Below are 21696 nucleotides of genomic sequence, written 5' to 3'. Positions count from 1 at the left end.
AGAGGGATGTCATTGTGGATAATCCAATATAACACACTGTCAATAGTAATTTTGGTGAACCAAAACTTTAAAGAGTAAGGCTGGTGTAACCCGGGTCACAAAGAGTTAACAACACAGAAGTGCCTTAGCTAATCAGAGCACAGGTCCCCAGCACTGTAGGCAGGCTACACAGCGTACGCTAGTCAGACGCTGGGTGACACTGTTGAGAGATCAGTCAGTTGGAAATGCATCTGTCAGAAACTATATTTATCTAGACAGATTTAATCTGTCTAGAGGCATTAGACGCCCCACCTCCCCATACCTCTTCCTGTTAGTGACTCAGCTTTTGGCAGGCCATATTAAAACTAGTGCGGTGAAGGGTATTTCTCTCATAGGTAGAGAAGTAATCATAACTCAGCTGGCAGATGACACCACACTATTCTTACAAAATGAAAACCAAATTCATATTCCCATTGAAGTAATCTGGGAGTTCTCAAGGGCCTCTGGTCTGTACATGAATGTAAATAAGTGTGAACTTATGGCCATTAAGGAGTGCTCTAAATCTGCCTTTTAATCCTGTTATACAAAAAACTCAAAGAAAATTAAACCAATGGCTCTTAAGGGATCTCTCGTTAAGAGACAGAGTATTAATTACCAAGGCAGAAGGAATCTCCTGACTGACATTATGCAGCTTTGGCTCTGCATCTTGATAACAAACTACTAAAAGAGATTGACAAAATCCTCTTCAATTTCATTTTGAAAAATAAGACACATCACTTGAAGAAAACAGTTCTAAATTCTTACGAAAATGGTGGGCTACATTTTTTGGATTTTTATACAATAAATAATACATTTAAGATAAATTGGCTGAAGCAATTTTTCAAAAACCCTACCTCCATTTGGAATATTATACAGTGCTGCTTGAAAGTTTGTGAACCCTTTTTTTAGAATGTTCTGTATTTCTGCATAAATATGACCCAAAACGTGATCTCTTTTTTCATCTTTTTCATTTACTTATTGAGGAAAATTATCCAATCTTACACATTTGTGGGAGGCAAAAGCATGTGAACCCTTGCTTTCAGTAACTGGTGTGACCCCCTTTTGCAGCAATAACTTCAACCAAACATTTCTGGTAACTGTTTATCAGCTCTGCACATCAGCTTGGAGGAATTTTAGCCCATTCCTCCTTACAGAATAGTCTCAACTCAGGGATGTTGTGGGCTTCTTTGCATGAACTACATGCTTCTGGTCCTTCCACAGCATTTCTTTAGGATTAAGGTCAGGACTTTGACTCAGCCATTCCAAAACATTATCTTTCTTCTGCTTTAACCATTCTTTGGTAGAACGACTTGTCGTTTAGTGTTGTCATCTTACTGCATGTCCCACTTTCTGATGAGCTTCAGTTCACAGACAGATACCTTGACATTTTCCTGTAGAATTTGCTGATACAACTCAGAACTAATAGCTCCATCAATGAATGCAAGCTGTCCTGGTTCAGAGGCAAAGAAGCCCAAACCATGATACTATCACCAACTTGTTTCACAGATAGGATAAGGTTCTTATGCTGGAATGCAGTGTTTGCTCATCACCAAACAGAATGCTTCTCATTCAAGCCAAAAAGTTCGATTTTGGTCTCATCCATTCACAGAACATTGTTCTAATCACCTTCTGGCTTATCCATGTGGTCTTGAGCGAACCGTAGATGGCAGCAATGTTCTGTTTGGAGAGAAGTGGCTTTTTTCCTTGCAACTCTGCCATGCACACCATTGATGTTCAATGTTCTCCTGATGGTGGATTCATTAATATCGACTGTAGCCACTGCAAGAGAGACCTTTAGTTTCCAAGACATTACCCTGGGGTCCGCTGTGGCCTCCTGGACTATTACACGCCTGCTCTTGGTGTGATTTTTGTTGTTCGACAACTCCTGGGGAGGGCAACAATGGTGTTGGATGTCTTCAATTTGTATATGATCTGCCTGACAGCTGACTGGTGGAGTCCAAACTCTTCAGAAATGGTCTTGTAACTCTTTCCAGCTTGGTGAGCACAAACAACTCTTCTTCTAAGGTCCTCAGAAATCTCCTTTGTTTGAGCCATGACACACTTCCACAAACCTGTGTTGTGAAGCTCAGAGTTTAACAGTGAAGACCCAGATTTCTCTTCTTTAAATAAGGTAGGGCCTCCCAGACTCACACTTGATTGTCATCCCATTGATTGAAACACCCAACTCTAATTTTCCCTTCAAATGAATTGATAATCTTAGGGGTTCACATACTTTTGCCATGCACAAATATGTAACATTGGATCATTTTCCTCAATAAATAAATGAACCAGTGTTTGTTTTTGTCTGATTTGTTTAACTGATGTCTCTTTAACTAGTTTTAGGACTTGAGTGGAAATCTGATCATGTTTTAGGTCATAGTGCAGAAATAGAGCAAATTCTAGAGGGTTCACAAAAAGCAGCACTGTATGTCTCCATATATTATCTAAACTGGGTCGATTAAATTTTTTTCTTGTTTGTGACTATAATATCAATAAAAATCCCTGTAAACAGGTCTGCTTTTCATCACCAGGCTTTATTGTCATGCTCCCTCGTTTGCAAACACAATTTTTCACCTCATAACTATTTTTTATATGGAATAACAAGGACATTTTATATAAACACAAATCTCTCTTTATGGAATATTGCTTACACAATAATATTGTGTTGGTAGAACAGTTATTTAATAGGGATGGTCTTCTCTTTACTTATGAAGAGTTTCTGTCAGAATATAATATGCCTGTAACATGTGGGGATTATGCAAAAGTCTTTGGTGCAATACCCTCTGGAGTCTGTACGCTGTTTAAATCTCAGCCAAGGGTTAATGTCCAACAATCGCCCTTGTTATCTCCAACATACACTCCCATAGGCAAAATTTGTTTTTCCAGTTATCCTGGTGATAACAACAGATCTTTAAGAGCTCCGTTCCAGAGAGATATTACCACACTACCAGATGTGATTTCATATTGGAATCACTTTGTGGATGAGGAGGAGGAAGGCCTGGCTTCTACCTAATCAACACTCAATCACCAATAAAGTTAAGGAAATTTCCTTTAAACTCATTCATAAATTCTGTTCAGCTAAAAACTATGTTAAAAAAGCTTTAAGAGAGACATTGATGTGCGTTTCAGTCTCTGTTATGGATATCCACAAACTGTTTGTGCATTTATTTTGGCACTGCCCAGTTGTCAAGAATTTCTAGCAAAACCTTTGTGTTTTCATTACTGAAAATACTTAAAGTTTTATTTTACTTTGGAAGAATATATTGTTTGGTCTCCTGGAAAATAATACACAGAAAAGCATGTGTACATGATAAATCTTATTATTATAATGGCCAAATTCCATATCCATAAATGTAAATTTAAAGGTAAAAACTGTGCTTTATTGCCTTTAGCAAAGAGTTCAAACAATACATTTATTCAATTCAACACTCTCTAAAACAAAAAGCAATTAAAACTGTGACAGCCTGTGCTGTCTTTCTTTACATAGATATTTATTCTCCCCTTGCGTTCATTTATAGCATTAAAAAGTGTACATTTTCTTTCACATTTTGTTTTTTTTACTTATGTTATGTGTACCCATGGTGTGTACCCGTGTATACATGCTTTGTACATATAAAGTGTTGTTGTAAATAACTTCCATGGACATTTGCCTGTACCCCTGGAACATAAATTGTTGATGTTGTTTGTCTTTTGTATGTCTTTGTGTTTTATATGTATTGTATATGATATTTTTGTTGATAAAGTTTAAGGGAAAAAACCCCGGATAAGCTGGTTGCCAACATGGATGTATAATAAGAGCTGTAGAGAAGCAAAATAACAATAACAACAATAATAATAATAGAAATATAACTAGTAATAATAATAGGGTCAAGCAGGACCAAAACAGCACGGTTCCCCAAGGGCAAGATGGATTGAGGACGGTGAAAAGAATTCATCATATTTTTTCAATTTACAAAAAAATATGCCAAAAAGGTAATAACTAAATTAGACATTAATAATTGTTTGAGCAAAGATCTATTGATGACCGCATAGTTTTGTTATATAAGATTCTAATAGTTCCAAGTACTCTAATCAAGAGGCAGGTTTATTTCCTGAGTCTGCTAAAGGACTGGACCCCAAAAGTAGACGAGAATTTTCTAACAGAAGCTGAAATATCCGTAGCTGAGCTGGACACTGCCATTTCACAGATGCCTGATGGAAAGTCACCGGGCCCAGATGGCCTCACAACACAGTTCGTCAAACACTTCTGGACTGAAATTAGAGAACTGATCTATGATGCTTTTAAAGAGTGTATAAAATGTTCTATTTTATCACCTACCATGAAACAAGGCATAATCACGCTTATACCAAAACCGAACAAAGACAAATTATCCTTAGACAACTGGAGACCCATTACCCTTCTATGTGCAGATTACAAACTAATTTTACATTAAAAGCCTCATTATTTATTTTATGGACAACTTGGATGCGAAAATTTCAGATATTGTTAATCTTGTGATTATTTTGGGCAAATATCATACACATATTTGTAAGTGGAATGGCAGTACTCCCTCTTTCACCGTGTTCATGCATACTTTTGCATTTCCGCATTACTTCTGCATCTGTGTGGCCCATAGAGCTAGCGCACTAGTGACTTTCGCCGGCCGAGCCGGCTACTTCCGGTTTAGCCCTCCGGCTAACTTAAATGGGGATAAAACAATTCAATCGTGCGGCTCTTTTAGGCTTTCGAAATGTGATCAGACCGAACGGATCAAATTCTGATAGTGAGACGAGTCCTTTTGCGGATGTTGAGATACTCAAAAAAAATATCCGCTGATTTACGGATGTCTCTTTCACAATGTAAATCTATGGGAAAAAGTCTTTTTGGGCCCACCGTCACGTGATGTTGTAATTACACGATTTGGCCGCTATATCAAATTAGCCTCACAGCCCAGCGCTGTTCCTGGGGGCTTGTTGCCAACCGCCAAAAAATCCGAAGAAGAGGAAGAGGAAGAGGAAGAGGAGGAGGAAGAAGAAGAAGAAGCAGCAGCAGCAACAACAGCAGTAGCAGCAGCAGAAGCAGGTGATGCTGGGCGGGGCTCGAAGGAGGAAGTAAATCAATACAGCAGCAGAACTCCGTTAATGGTAGAAATGTCAGTTTTGCCGACATGCAGCGATATTTCATCTTCTCTACGCTGAGTCCTTGAATGCATGGGGTAAGATGTCTCCTGCCTTTGTATAGCTAACACTGTTTCACAGGCAGTGAAACACTTCCCGGCCATTGTTAGCTTAGCATAATGTTAGGCTTTGACATATTCAGCTGGAAGATTTGATCTACATGGTTAATTTTTAGACACTTTATTGATTGCAGTGAGTGAGGTTTGTCTACCCGGCTGTCCAAATAAAAACGAGTCTGACCAGCAGCTCGCTTGCTGTCTTTATATCGTTTTCTTACATTCCTGGATACAGTAAAACTTGTGAAGCCATTTCATTGTGTGACAGCTGAGGATGCAAAATACTAACCTTTATATTCCGTTTCCAAACAATCGCAGCTCTTCAGAGGTACAGTCCACCAAAATTCAGATTCCAAATATGTGTCTATGATATATATTGTAAAAACGACTGAATGGGTCTGATGTAGAGTTCTGTGCAACGATGCAACACTGCTCATACGAGAGAACAAGTTGTTGGACATTTCCTGGTTGCAACTTTAACAACTAAAAACCTGCAATCATGACAGTTTCATCACACAATGGAGATCAGCACTCCGTTGTCTGCTTTGCTTTAATATTTGAATTCATGAAATTGAGCAAGAGTGGTGGGATGCAGTTGGGGTGAAATAGTTTTCAATCAATTTTCATATCATACAACTCACATAGTCATGTTCTGTGACTGTTGAAAGAGCAGTGGGCAGTCTTCCTGCCAATATTTGATCTGATAGGGCAACACAGAAATATACTGATATTCTCTATTTGCTTTATTAGATATTTGGTCAGATCTGTTACTTCTGCCAATTTGTGTGAAATCTTGAAACACTTGGCACTTATTTTCTTAAGTGACTGGCATGCATGAGGTTTACACTTGGGTGAAAAACTTTTTAAAAAGTTAGTTTTATTAAGTCTGTTCATTTTAGTGTGTATGAGACTGACTTGTGACAGTCTTTATTTTTCTCTTTCACCTCAAGTGTTTTTGTATGAAGCCTATGAATACAGCTGGTACTTTATACAACTGAGCATCACTATGGAGGAGACAAGTCGAGAGGCGGTTGCCACAGCAGTGCAGCGTGTGGCAGGAATGCTACAGAGATCGGACCAGCTAGACAAAGTGGAGCAATACAGAAGAAGAGAGGCCAGAAAGAAGGCCTCTGTGGAGGCCCGGCTGAAGGTGATGAGTTCACTGGCAGTACAGTATACATCATTATACACCTCTTCATTCTTCATGTGTTCACTCACATGACGTCTTTACATGTCCAGAGCTCAAGATTGTTGTTTACAATGATATTAAGGGTTCTATGTGTAGAATTGTGAAGCAATTTACATTTATTAATCTTTTTTTTTTGCCAATGAGTGAACAGGTAGTAATGTAATGTAGGCCTAAAAAATGTGACCTTCCCAACTTTCTCGGTTGTCTGTAACTGATGTTTTTGCGCACTCCTGAGTGCCTTGCCTTTCTCCTGCTAACATCAGCAAACAGTGCTATCTGACTAGAAACACCCTGCAAATATTAGCTCACCAAGCTAAGGAAACAGCTAGCTGCCTCTGTCAACCACTACACATTTCACAACAAAACACCCCCGCAATGACAAGTTGCCCATTCCCAAGCACACACACACACAGCTAAAACATTATTTCCTCAACCAAAGCAGCAGAAAACAAGCTCCAGAGCAATAGCAGAACATAGCTTACGGCTTTTATTTACTAGGTCATAATAAGCACACATTTCACAACAATAACCAAAGTTCGTTTCTCTCCGACCACAGCGCGTTGCTGCCTGGCTGACTAACTGGTAAGAGATGCTTTGCTGAAACAGTGCAACGTTAAATACCACAACACAACGTTAGAGATCTTTTATGTAATCATGAGAAGTGTAAGCCAGGAAAAAGATATCACTTGCAAGAGTCTCGCGCCACGAGCACACACACAAGCACGGACACCAGGATGTTGACTGCAGCTCATTTGAGGGCCATAGATATCACTAAGGAGAAGGAATTTCTGATTCCTACATATAGAACCTTCAAACGGAGAAAAGCAGCAAGTCCTCAACATTCCTCATAAGTTAGAACCAGGGGATGGTGGGTATTTTGCTACATAAATTAGTTAATAAATAACTTAAAATAAGCATTGATTATTGAAATTAATTTTCAATTGAATGAAAAAAGATTCATTGAGTAGCTGTTTCAGCACTGAAACAATGTATTGATTAATAACAAAAAATAATTGATCAGTGCTAATGAGTTGTCCTTGAAGAATTTAAGGAATATATCGGTTAAAACATCAGTGAAGTTTGAATGTCACCATTACGCAATAAATACAGTTAACTTTGGCATATCAGCTCTTTCCAACATGAAACTGCAGTCAGAAGTGTTGTAAAATTTCACTGGAATCAAAAACTCTTCCCATCCTGCCCAATCCCAATGTTTCTCCTCTGGTGACTTTAGTCATTGCCATCCCATTGTGATTCCTACTGTGATCTGCTTAATTTCACTTCTGTTCCCTTTTGAGTCCTGAGAAAACATTAAAAATCCTGGGTATATTTAACTGTGCTTAGCAACACTTTCAAATGTTTAAATAACATGGTCATGTTGTGGCCTCTGCATTGAACATCCCTCAGCTATAGACAAATGATCTAGCTCCTGTTTTTTGACAATAGGCAAATGTGTAACTAATTCAGTTTTGTTATCGCATCTACTCTTGAGGCTTGGTCTCAGGTCTCTCAGTGTCCACCCATCAAATGGGACCCACTGGATTCCAAATAACACATCAGCATCTGGTGCATACTTTCTTCCACTTATAAACAGTCTGTTACTGTTTGGGTAGAGATCCCTATTATTTGTTCTTCTGATTACAGCTAAGTTAAGCAATAATGCATTCTTGTACTTATCATTGACCAAGTATACAGTATGTTGTTTTATATGGTAATGTCACACATACTCAGTAAGACAGCACGCATTCACCATGTACCACAAAGTTATTTACTGACATGTTTTAGTTATTCTAATAATAACTCCAGTATTACACTAATATATGTCTCTTGTTGGCCCCGGATGTCTTTCAGGCAGCCATCCAGTCCCAGCTGGATGGTGTCCGTACTGGACTGACCCAGCTGCACAGTGCCCTGCTGGACGTCAAAGACATCCAGAGCTCACTAGCTGATGTGAGTAAAGACTGGAGGCAGAGCATCAACACCATAGAGAACCTGAAAGATGTCAAGGATGCTGTGGTTCAACACAGTCAGCTGGCCTCTGCTGTGGAAAACCTTAAAAACATCTTCTCAGGTAGACAATATTGTTAAGACAGAAACATTCCAGGCTTTACAGGTTTTAGGTTTGATTTACCTTGTCATCTAATGGGAAAGGAGAAGTTGTGGTCTTGGACTACATCACAGTCCAAGTTGTCTCTGCTTTCATTTGCTCTCAGTTCTCTGTGTCTTTGCCACCTTTCTGTGTGTACAGTCCCAGAGATCGTAGCAGAGACCCAGCAGCTGATAGAGCAGGCAGAGCTGCTGCAGGCCCACAGGAAGCTGATGGAGCTGGAGTGTTCCCGGGATGACCTCATGTATGAGCAGTACCGTATGGACAGCAAGAACACCAGTGACATGAACCTTATCTCCATCTACTTTGAAGATGTAAGTTCAAGTAATAGTGTATTAGAATGTTATAACATTACTGTACAAGAACATCATACATGTCCTCAACATGACTTTTTCTCTCCCCTGATTCTGATTCTGATACCTAAACTTGGGGTACTGTTCATGAGGGAAAACGGATCAGATACCAGTTCTTCGAGTTTTTTACGCAGTTTAAAATCTTTCTTCGGCTTGTGAAAATTTTCAATTACTGTAAATCTTCAAATTGTGTCCTCTAATCCTCAACAACATAGAGAATTAGGCCTTTATTTAGAACAGCCATACAGGCATTTGTTCTTAATAACCACTGGGTAATACAAATTCAACACTTCCTTCATGTTTAGTAGTTGTGTGTGTGTGTGTGTGTGTGTGTGTGTGTGTGTGTGTGTGTGTGTGTGTGTTTTGCACATTTTGTATCACTGTTAAGCTACCCAACACTTACTGCACAGATGTTTTCTCATTGGGAATGATTCCTCCCCTTCTTGGTAAGCTTTTAATGGGAAAATTTAGCAGGAAGTGTCACCTTTTATTGACTTGACAACAATTCAAAAACATTAGACGCAATTGGAAATAATTATTGAATGAAAACAGCATTTGGAAATGTAGTAATTCTACAGGTTATTCTACCCACTCAATTTCTTTGTTATTGATTGGTCTGTAATTGTTTATGTTGGAATATGGCTGGCAATAGCAGCTTTTAATGAAGTATTTACAGTACATAGCTCTGGAAGGTTTGTGAAATTGCATAATTACAACTATAGACTGTATAAAAATAATGGATGTAGTCACCATGACAACACGCATTAGTTTGTGGGCTCCCGTTTTGAAGCCTCAAGTTTGGCATTTTGACAGTCGCCATCTTGGTTTTTTGGAGCCAGAAGTGATGAGAAGTGACCGTATTTGGACAAGAGCGTGGAGGTGGGGAGGAGCTCCCCAGAGTCCAACAACAGCACCTCGTCCACTGCCGTGGTAGCGACTTGTCAATCAAAAGGTAGCCATGCCCTAAAGACTACCCTGCTTTATCGTCTATTTTACTCTAAATGGGACTGTAATTTACAAAATCAACATCATGCTGTATTGAAGAAGACTTAAAATTAGCGATTGAGACCATAAACTCATGAGGTTTACTGAGGTAATAAATTAAGTGAGAAGAAGGGTCATTTTCCCATAGACTTCTGTACAAACAGACTTCTTTTTAGAGCCAGTGGTGTTGCCCCCTGCTGGCTATTAGAGAGAATGCAGGTTTAAGGCACTTCTCATTGGCTTCACTTTTCAGACCCTGAGCTACCCACTTGGTTACAAATCATCCACCTTAAACTTTTACTATACCCTGACCTGAGTACAGACACATCATCACGTTCAACCTATCTAATACAAAGCTGCATTTTTTTTCTTGTGTGACTGTGGTACCTCATGAACAGCCCATTTGTGTCTTCCTTCCATTTCTCTTTTTTGCTTTCTATGACTGTAGATGTGTATCAGGGCTGTCTGTGTTGCAGGAGGGCCTTGTATTGTAAACTGAAGCAGAAAATGTAACTAATAAAATCAGTTCTGCTCATATGTGAACATATGTTGATAAATGTCAAGCTAAAGATAGTTTACCTCTCTGGTGGATAATACAGTTGTATTCTGTCCAAGATGTTTTTTTAGTTATTATCTCAGTCAAGTCTTTAAAGCATTCAGTTTTTAAACTCTCTCTGTTTCCTCCCAGGTTCAGGGGTTGTCAGATGAGCTGGCCAAACAGTTATGGATGGTACTGCAAAGGTCCATGGTAACAGTTCGTCGTGACCCCACCATGCTGGTTTCAGTGGTTCGTATCATTGAGCGCGAGGAGAAGATTGATCGGCGCATGGTTGACCGTAAGAAGCAGACTGGGTTCATCCCACCAGGGCGACCCAAACGATGGAAGGACAAAATGTTCGAGGTAAAAGGAGTGATGAAGCATCCAAGTATTGCTCTGTACATCTTACAGGTCTCTGTAGGTCTTACTTTTAGAATAGAGTTGATTATTTTTCTTCATCCCACTCTCTTCCTCTTTTTATCTTCACCCGTCTCGTCTTCCTCTTCTCTTTCTTCATCCCACTCTTTGTCCTCTTCTTTTTCTGCATCCCACTCTTCTATCTCTTCTTCTTCTTCTTCTTCTTCTTCCTCTTCTTTTGACTTTTCATGTGGTTTTTCCTGATTACCCACTTAAGCCCACATGGCTGGTGTGCGATTGTTTTTATTAGTCTTTTGACTTCTTTGTTCTTCCTTCCCCACTGTAAAACCTCTCTACATTTTACACAGCAGTGAAGTCTTGTCTCAAATGATCTTTGCCAAATATGGAGAACATATGGAGACTGATTGAAAGTAATGGTAAGGCCTTGGTCTCACAGTCATTGGCACATGGTGAAGCATGACTGTGTTTGTAGAACATATTACATTAGAGAATCCACAGTGACATTTATTTTGAATCGATTTGCTGTGGCATAGAAGTGGTGTTCACATTTTAATTATCTTGACCTAATTACTTTACAGGTCAACTGTATAGTCTCATCCCCTAAACCAAAGAGCTTTTCCTGAAGCCTTTAAAATGTCTGTTTGGCAGGTGTTGGAAGGTACAGTCAGCACCCGCATTGAGGGCACCCAGGCAGTGACGAGGGAGGCTGATAAAATGTGGCTGGTTCGTCTTCTGGAAATAACCAGGAAATATGTTCTGGATGACCTCATCGTTGTCAAGAACCTCATGGTTCAGTGCTTCCCCCCTCACTACAACACCTTCAACAGGTAACGCATAACTGAATGAATCAGTCTGTTTTGCTGTCAGCATATGTAACAGGTCCTAAACTCAAGATCATGTAACACATTATAGTGGCTTGTATCTTCTTTAGTTTCTGAGCTATGGCGCCTTTATAAAAGGGGGCGTGGCCTGCCAAAAAAGAGTGTTGCTAAAATATTACAGTTCCATAAGTCATTACCTTTGAACTATTTATTCACTATCTTTTTATTCTATTATTTCACTTTTTATTTCATTTAAAAAATGATTTTGTGCTTTGGAGCACTATATCTTCACACAGAACCACATCAGATCTTTGTTATGTTATAGTACTATATTTTCAACTAGGTGCGTGTCTAAAAGAAATCATAATTTCTGATTTATGAAGCATTAAAAATGGAAATATGATTTCACACCTATATTTCAAGCGCATATTGCCTGTGTATGATAAAGTCTAGCATAAAAACAATCATGCCACTGGAAAGAGCATGTTTTAATTAGTAAATGCACAAAATATGAAGTGCCTTAAACCAAACATAAGGTATCAAAAACACCATGTTTTACTACAAACGGAAATTCTGCAAAACCCAGTCCTAATTGCAGTGGTACAAAACTGAAAGCTTTGAAGAAATAGTGTGTTCACACCAAACGCGAAGGAAATTTTTCAAGTGTTGAGATTACATATAAAGTCAATATAAAGACGAATTTTTCGCGTGTTTGGTGTGAACACAAAAATACACTGATGTCTTTTTCCAAATCCAGTGGAAGTACCTGCCAGTTGGTGTAAGTGGGGCCTCAATGATAAATATAGGAATAATACTGACACTAAAGGTGTCAATACTATTTTTTACAGAATTTAATTTTTACAATTAAGAAAACTACAAGACTAGAAATTGTGCTAACATTTCTTGGTACTAATATTAGGCAACTACTTTGATGCCTTAATTAATATAGTTTGGTTCAAGTCAGCAAATCTGTTGATTTGACCTGGAATGACCCAACAGTTGTTTTGTAGAAAGTGTTTTCGTCTTTTCATCAGAGCTACAGAACAGTATACTCTCTGCCTGACATTTTCTTGTGAAAGCATCACTGCTTTGCTGAGTACTACTGTGCAGACTTTCCATCTCTGATCATCCAATGAGAGCACACCTGAGCTCCATGTACAGGAATGTTGCGTTTATGTGTTGTTGTGTAGCTAAAACTGCCTTCCACTCTCGGGTCAGAATAACTTTCTTAGACCCTTTAATGCAACTACAACAAGTTTTTACTAAACTTATGTCTGATAATTATTCCTTAATATATATATATATAGAGAGAGAGAGAGAGAGATAATTATTTTAAGTATTCCCCGTTGAGTTTCCAAATATCATAGTTTATGAATGCAATATTGCAGCTGAATGGAGATGCTCTCTCGTCACACCTTCTTTTCAGCACCTGAATGCACAACCAGGAAGCATTCACAGATCACTGCACAATTTTAAAACTATTAAAACTCATAAGTAAGTTTAATGAAAACCGTGGATGTGTGTTTCATTATGATGCTTCTCTGGAAGGTAGTAAAAACTCAGTTAAGGCCAGGCCAAAGCAGTCAAACTAGGGGGAAACACTGCTAATGGACAGAGAAGAGAAACTGAAATTTAGGGTATCTAGTAATTAATGTATGTTATGTAATTATCAGGTTATATGTCTGTATCCAGACATGAATGGGTCCAACATGGGTTGAATAGCACTGTCTGCTGTCTGGAAGAGATATTACACATACGTATGTGTGTTTTAGGTTTTTCAGTCTCTACCACAATGCTGTGTCCACTCGTGTCAAAGAACTGGCCTCTGAGGACTTGGAGGCTAATGAGATTGTGTCCATGCTAACCTGGGTCCTCAACACATATAAGAGGTACATACACACAAACACACGTTCTAACAAGTTGTGTCCATGTACTGAATATTGTGTTCATTTTGGGGGTTTTCTTTAGTTCAGAGACCAAGGTGAAAAGCCATTATGCTTCATCAGCAACATCAGTGATAATTTGAGTTTGCCATGACCACAGGGCTTGTGCATTTGTTCATTTGGTGTATTTTCCAGGTTACCTCCTCCTAAATCATTGGCGGTGATGAGACTCGTGCACAGAAACCAAAGCAGACCCCTCTAGGAGACTTTGTTTTTCTCACATAGTAAAGCTATTGTGGACAAAACTTCCTCACCTATTTCATTGTCGTTACATGGAGTTAATCTGATGGTGGTACTGATTGATTCCTGTCATTTATCATTTTTTATCATTTCTACAGAAAGCTCCTACAGAATACAACCCTGCCAAAGCCAACACATAACCTCATGGGATAGATTCACAACCCCAAAATATTAATCTATTTTTCTATACTACTTATTTCCAAGGTCATTAATTACATTTCTCTCTGACTAATTTCAGAGCATCTTAAACAATCTGATGATAACACAAACAGTTATTTCCACACCAGGGAAAACTGACAGCTCACATTGTATTTGCTATTGTCACTACCAGTCCATCTCACAGTAATTTAGCCCCACTGAGATTAATTTGATTTGCATCTAAACACCAAACTGTGGTCTGCTGGTTATGTTGTTATAAATTTCAGTCAGATGCAGACGAGCAGCAAGAGGCAGCTTTTTAATATCAGATTTTAATATGTTACTCACCCAACAAATAAAACAACGGGGGGGGAAAAAATGTAACTCCATAGAGTTCATTAGACACCTGCAGATGGAAGTGATTCATAGTTAAAGAGTCTGTCTATGTTTCAGTGAGGAGATGATGGGCCATCCAGAGCTTCGTTTAGAGTGTGACATCAACCAGCTGGAGCCTCTGCTGCCTCAGGATGTGGTGGATGACCTCCTCAGCAAATATGTCCAGACTTTCACAGTAAGCAGCAGCACACACACTGACAGGCACATTTAGGGATGCCCCTTGAAGTTATTAACCCTCTAGTTTTCATTCTCATCATGCATTTATTTCATTTGGAACTTCTGGTGGAATCCCCACATAATCAAATTGTTAGCGCTGCACTAAAAATAGACCCGCTCCTTGGACCTTTTAATCACAGTAACTTCCTTCTCTCATGAAATGGCCCATTTATTATTATATATAAATCCTGTTTTTTGTGTGTGCACTCTAGGGAGTATCATTCAAACAGATGTTAGAATGGCTTTTATCTTTTTGCAAATTAACTCTTCATATAATACGTGAGAGGTAATATTTTGACTTATTTTACACAAAAGTATCAATTTCACACCGTTTCTTGCGTTTCATCCTTCTGCCATCGGAGTTCCTCATTTCTCCAGTTTATGTGCGTTACGTATGGGTCAGAGTTTCTGTGGAGGACCGCGCATTCTCCTGTCGAGTTGGTTTGCTTAAAAAGTGGCATATGCCTTCTTTTGTGCATATGCAACGGTAATAAATGAGGGTCCTGGTCAAGGCCTTTTGCTACCTCCTTGTTCATCCTTTCCTCCCCCCTGTACACAGATATCAATTATGAAATAAATAGGCAAGACAGTTAGAAAAATGCCAACTTGTTTTAATGAAAGTTCAACAGGTTACATTGTCTCAAATAATAATGTTACAAACCATCTAATTGTGATGTGTGGACCCAGACTCTTTACTCTTTACTGACTGTCTATGTCTGCAGTCTAATATAACAGGCTGGCTGAGGAAGGCCCTGGAAACAGACAAGAAGGACTGGCAGAAAGAAACAGAGCCTGAGGCTGACCAGGACGGATACTACCAGACCACACTGCCCGCCATTGTCTTTCAGGTAACACACATGACTATAACTACTATTACATTTATATAAAACTTTAGAACCATGACCATGACAGCTTCAGGTTGAGAGCTTTGACTATGCCTCTACCAGATTTGCTCATGTGGATGAGGGCAGTGAAAGTCCCATCCAGAGAAAAAGAAAAACAATGAGATCAAAAAGACAAACAATAAGATTATCCAACACAGGAGATTAAAAAGTTAAAAACAGGAGAATATAAAATTGCAAGGATGAAAAGATAAAACCAAACCAAAGAATGGTTTAATAAGGGATTTGAAAGACAATACAGATGTAGCCTGTCTTCTCTCAATGGGCAAGAATTCTGGGGGCTTTAATTGCAAAGCCTGGTCACCTTTTGTCACCAGCTGAGACCTGGGAAAAACCAGCAGAGCAGTGTTTGCTTCCTGATCCTTGTAATGGAAGCATTTACTTCTAGTAATTGTTTCACTCCACCTCCCCTCCTGTTCTTTATGTGTCTTCACTCCACTCTTCATCAGATGTTTGAACAGAACCTGCAAGTCGCTGCACAGATCGACGGGGATTTCAAAGAGCAGGTTCTGAAGCTCTGCCTGAAACAGATGAACACATTCCTCCACAGGTATTGTTTGACTTTTTACAAATTATATTATAACATCAAATTATATATAAAAATCTGATGTTATAATGAGGGAATTTTCTAGGACATCCACAAACATGATATGTTGTCCACATGGGTTCTGATGTATAATTGGCACTTACCCTTTAAATATGGGTCATATGCAAACTGGGCTCAAGAGAACAAAGTACTCTGGTTATATGAACACTTTGCTGTGTTACACTGACACTGTGTGTGTTGTTGTGTGCAGGTACAAAGAGGAGGCAGTGACCTACAAAGAGGAGCACCTGAGAGACCGGCAGCTGCCTCAGTGTTATGTGCAGTACATGATAGCCATCATTAACAACTGCCAGACATTCAAGTAAGATTTCATTTTACACAAGTTAGTGTTTATGCTTTCAAAACATGAGAGTTCTGGTTTTGATGCCAAATGGAATTTGATTTGAGGTTTCAGGTGAGAGTGTCTCCAGCAGTCTTTTAAGTAATTGCTTTTTGTTTTCAGAGGGGTGTAGATATCATATATTCTAATGCATGACATTTGTGGCATGTGTTCCTCAGAGAGTCCATCAACAGTCTGAAGAGGAAGTACTCTCAGTCTTCAGAGCCCACTGAAATTGACACTGCAATAGCAAAGACACTCAATGAGGTGGCCAAAGAGGGATGTCAGTTCCTATTGGATGAAGTCTTCCTAGACCTTGAAGTAAGATGGATTCAAATTGATGACAAATGTATTACAAATACAAATTCCTTTATACATGTGCTCAGATGCTTAAATAATCTACTCAAAATAAAAAGTCAACAGTAACATCCCATCACAGAAATAGTGTTTCACTTACTCCGGATAATCACAAAATTTCATTGACAACCACAGTATTTGTAGACATATTGTTGATGTTTACATCACGGTATAAATGACCTCAGATAAGATTTTTGCACATATTTACTATAAAGTAGAAACACGTTTTCTTCAAACTGTAATAACTCCTCAGGGCATGCTGCTCATTTGTTATTCAAAGACAGTATTTGAACAGTCAAAGAGTACTAGCTAAGTGATGGATGAATGAGCTTTACAATAACGTATAATCATTGAATCATCATTATAATTGCAGGATGTGAGACAGATCAAGTTTCTCTTTGTTTTCATTTGAACTAACAGTAAATGACAAAAACAACCTGACACTTATACGTATACTTATTTTGACATTGCCTTGACTTATGTATCCCAGCATCACCTGAATGAACTGCTGACCAGGAAGTGGCTAACTGGCTCTCATGCTGTGGACACCATCTGTGTGACAGTGGAGGACTACTTCAATGACTTCAACAAGATTAAAAAACCCTTCAACCAGGTAGGACAGGAGCAGAACACAGGATCTCAGCAGGGTAGCTCAAAGATAATTCTATAAAACAGTTGAACCGATTGACTTGATGAATCCAACATGTGAATGTACTATCATATTTTGGCAGTTCCATAGTTTTGGAAGAGCTATGAGCCATCTTGTGTGTGTGTGTGTATATATAACACAAGAGATTTTTAAGATGATCCCATGACATGTTAGTTGTGGTGTGTTGCAGGAGATGACAAGTGAGGCCCTGCGCAGAGTGGTAGTGGAGTACATCAAAGCAGTGATGCAGAAGAGGATCACCTTTAAGAACGCTGATGAGAGGAGGGAAGGAGCTGAGAGGATGATCAAAGAGGCCGATCAGTTCAAGTTTCTCTTCAGAAAACTGGCTGCTGTGAGTTGACATACAGCTGTTTTTTTCTATACTGCTAAATTATTCACCTTTTTAGCGCTCGCTTAACAGTTGTAACTAACAATGAAGTACTCTGTTAATCATCGTTGTCATGTTGAAAAGATGCTTGGTACATAGCAGTACTGTGGCTGAACACATCCAGTGTTGAGTTCGATTGTTGTGTGCAGGGTGAAGACACAGACCGTCTTTGTGGTGCCATCGCTGCCACCGCTGAAGTCTTCAAACTGACTGACCCAACTCTGCTGTTCCTGGAGGTCACCACTCTGGTGTCTAAATACCCTGACATCAGGTACACTCACGCTACACACTCTCACACACTCTCTCTCTCTCTCAAATTCTTACATTTTCAATTTTTTCTAACTTGCAGTCGTAAAACATAAACTGGTGTAGACGGCAATGCGTGAGGTCTGGTACTTCAGAATGCTCTAAATTACCAACTTAGAATACAAAAGTTCTTGGCTGAGTGTAAGACACATTTATCAAGTTCATTTTAATAGCAATTCTCAAGTGATTCCATGTCAACTACATATGTCATATTATACATTACTTTAAAAAATTCTAACAGTTTATTCAAAGGTATGTTATTCATTCAACATATGTCATTGAAATGAACAACAATCTAATATATTTACAGTGTATAAATATATAAATAGGGACCAAATAATAGGAAATTGGCTGAAATGGAAACTAAATTCTGCTGCTGGTAGACGAGGTGATTTATACATCTATATTCTCAAGTTTGTGAGTAAAGGACTTTTACTTTTATCTTTCACTGAAGTCCAAAATTTGACTCAGCAGTTTGATAAATACGAGCCCTAGATCCTGACTTGGCTGCTCTGAGACATTAACATTGTTGCTTTGAGTAAGCCCGGGCAGTGATATAGCACGCACAGCACCAGGACCATAAACTGGCACAACTACGTGGAATACAGATGTTAATAATGCTATTAATCGCACCTGATGTTAAGTGTCCTCGATGAGTTTCCACACAAATGTTATATGGCATCTCTCGTTGTGTTAGTATGATTTTTATCTGACCCTATGTATTTTACTGATTTTGGGTATTGGACATGTGACATAAACATTTCAGAGTCTGCATGTCACCTTAGGTAACATGGTATAGCCCTTCGGGGGGACCTTAGAGATACAAACAATGGATCCATGATCAAGTTTGGAACTGTTCCAGATGTGGTATGTTGTGGCACATAATATGTTGTGAGGCAGCTGTCAATTACATGATGGATGGCTCCCAACCGACCTAGTGCCCATGGAAAACCTATGTTATTCATGTGATAAGATACAGATGTGTAACCCCATATAAGCTATGCACCGACAGTGGTACGGTGCCCAGACCATCTTTGTACATGGAATGGACCCGATGACCATCGTCTAATAAACGTCTACCAAATAAGAACTTCGTCAGCTCTTCCTTTGAACGATATCATCGCACATCCTTCCTTTCTCGTTGCTAAGTCTTTTTTTATCCTCTCTGCTCTCTCTAGGGAGGAGCACATCCAGGCATTGCTGGCGGTGCGTGGTGATGCTAGCAGGGAAATGCGCCAGATGATTATTGGGACTCTCAGTGAGAACAAAGTATCCTATTCTGGTGTCACACAGCCCATCTTCAAAGACATCACCGTGCCCACCATCACCATGACGACCATGACTACCATGACCTCCATGGCAACTGCAAAGCTGCTCAAATAAAGCCAGTCACTATGACACTGTTTCCACCTTCTGCATCTTCAGAGATGATAACATGATCATTTCTTTTTCTACACTCTGTTGTCTTTGTTTAATGCAGCTTGCTGTGTTTTGTTCCCACACTTTATTTGCTGTTTTATTGTCATCAAGATCACATCTTGCTTCAGAAAATAATAAAACTGTAGTTGTAAAAATGGACTATGGTATGTCGACTGATTGGGTGTCCAATCATCACAGGATTTGGGCCACTTCTTTTACTTCTCCTCATCCTGCTGCTCCTCTACCTCTATGTATTTTGACTAGTGGACAGATGTCACAGTTAACTTCTTAACAGGTTCACCATCCTCTACAATAAATACAGAGGCTACATGACAAATCAACTCAAACAGACTGTGATATTATATTCATCTAATTCCATATAAGATAACCATTAGGTTCATCAAGAAGTATGTTACTGTACATAAAATATAAGATAAAGACAAAGAAACAAATGGAAGGTCTTCATTGCTGAAAATGAACTGGACACTTTACTGAGATACAGTCTGTAGCTCCTCCTGCTGTCCTGCTGAGCTCGGTTACTTTATTTATGGTCTTTAATCATCACTTTGTCTCAATTGACACAAGAAAAAACAAAAACATCTTGGCTTTTTACAAAATCTCACACAGCACACTAAAAGAATCTGTATCAAATTAGGTTATACATACAGTTTATCAGAGAAACACAACATTGTATATGTTTATCAATTTATTTGTCATTTCAAACAGTCTTTTAAAATAATGATGTCAGTGTACTTCTGATCAAAACAGTTCACAGTGGTAATTTCATCAAGATCATACAGATAGTAATAGAGACAGTACACTTAATGCAAATGCATAAATGATGAACAGTAAGAATGAGTGTTTTTAATTGTATTTATTGAACATACTGGATTGCTGTACATATGGATAATGGAGTCTAGGGTCTGACTTTATATTACAGTAAATGTACTGTGGCTGTGACTGTACTTCACTGTATCAGTTGACTGTGTCTGTTCTATATATATATCCCAGTTTGTGTTTTTATTCAAGATATCGAGCATGGTAAGTCACTTATAAGTTTATAGTTATTTTTTAGCAACAGTTTGACAGTACTGTAAATAAAAGTAAAGAAATTTCATTTCTAAATCAATCTACATCCAAATATGTCACGATCACTGTCCAAGGTGCTGATCCTGGGACAGCTAGGCATTTAGGAGTGGAGCCCACAAGAATTGTCCGTTGAGCTGAGACTGACAGGATATCCCATGTCAGCAACAATGAAACCAATGCAAGTGTAACACTTTTCTCATGTTGGCCTGCACTCTGGCACGTTTCATCTTGGCTGTCTGGTGACAGGCTGTGGATCTGTTTGAATTTGCTGATTGAGGGGTCAGTTAGACCAAAACACTGATGTACAGGCTGTGTAACAAAGAGAAAATGTGTCTATATAAACTTTTTTGCACATCATCGCCTCATTAACAACATTTTTACAAGTTCTAATTGACATTGTGGTTGTATGTGATGTGCTGTAGTAGTTTTGTATTTTGTATGGTGTGTTCTGTGTGTGTGTGGGTTTTTTTTGTTTGTTTGTTTCTTTTGTTTTTTGTTTTTTGGTTGTTGTTTTTTTTTTGCTTTGTACTGTTTGTTGTTGTGCTGTTGTATGTTTTTTGTTGGGGACTACAGATGCAAACTAGCTTTAAGCTAACTCTGGTGCAGTGCATCTTCAATGTTTCAAACTGCACTGTCCCAGTCAACAAATTGATCAATCAACATTAAATGTATTAAGTATATGCACCTGATATTAATGTATATTACGATATCCATAGCAGGGATGGAGGGCCAACAGTCCACATGTTTTCATTCCACCCAAAGATTCCACTAACGGAACACATCAGTGAAATCACCTGCTGAGTTCACATCAGACTGATCTGCAACGGGACCAACTTTTTGGATTTCAAATTTTCCCCATTCAGTAAACAGTTTATTAAAGGTTTTATGTGTAGAATTGTGAAACAATTTACATGTATTAATCATTTTTTATTGCCAATGAGTGAACGTGTAGTAATGTAACGTAAAAAATGAGACCTTCGCCGACTTTCTCGGTTGTCTGTAACAGCCTGTGGACTGATAGGATTTTCCGCGAGAATCCAACGGAAGTGGCGTTTTTGCGCGCTCCCGAGTGCCTTGACTCTCTCCTGCTAACGTCAACAAACGACCGGTATAACGACACAACACA

At 38.9% G+C, this 21696-nt stretch overlaps 1 protein-coding gene across 2 annotated transcripts; it reads left to right on the top strand.

Annotated features, from left to right (window-relative positions):
* Window positions 1–4930: 4930 nt before the first annotated feature.
* exoc3 (exocyst complex component 3) lies at window positions 4931–19640 on the top strand. 2 transcript variants are annotated; one of them, XM_067604791.1, is made up of 16 exons: window positions 4931–5080; window positions 6182–6381; window positions 8272–8491; window positions 8669–8841; window positions 10553–10765; window positions 11429–11607; window positions 13374–13490; window positions 14376–14493; window positions 15257–15382; window positions 15886–15986; window positions 16234–16344; window positions 16542–16683; window positions 17210–17332; window positions 17559–17720; window positions 17906–18027; window positions 19241–19640. In XM_067604791.1, the coding sequence occupies exons 2-16, from the start codon at window positions 6238–6240 to the stop codon at window positions 19443–19445; spliced, it is 2256 nt and encodes a 751-aa protein (XP_067460892.1). In that variant the 5' UTR covers window positions 4931–5080; window positions 6182–6237; the 3' UTR covers window positions 19446–19640. The 2 variants fall into 2 exon arrangements, with proteins under 2 accessions (XP_067460892.1, XP_067460890.1); XM_067604789.1 differs by having other exon boundaries at window positions 5007–5213.
* Window positions 19641–21696: the final 2056 nt, after the last annotated feature.

Source organism: Thunnus thynnus, chromosome 12, assembly GCF_963924715.1.
Source record: "Thunnus thynnus chromosome 12, fThuThy2.1, whole genome shotgun sequence".
Classification (NCBI taxonomy): Eukaryota; Metazoa; Chordata; class Actinopteri; order Scombriformes; family Scombridae; genus Thunnus; species Thunnus thynnus.
The sequence above is the reverse complement of the archived record's forward strand: the minus strand, read 5'-3'. Positions and strand labels throughout refer to the sequence as shown.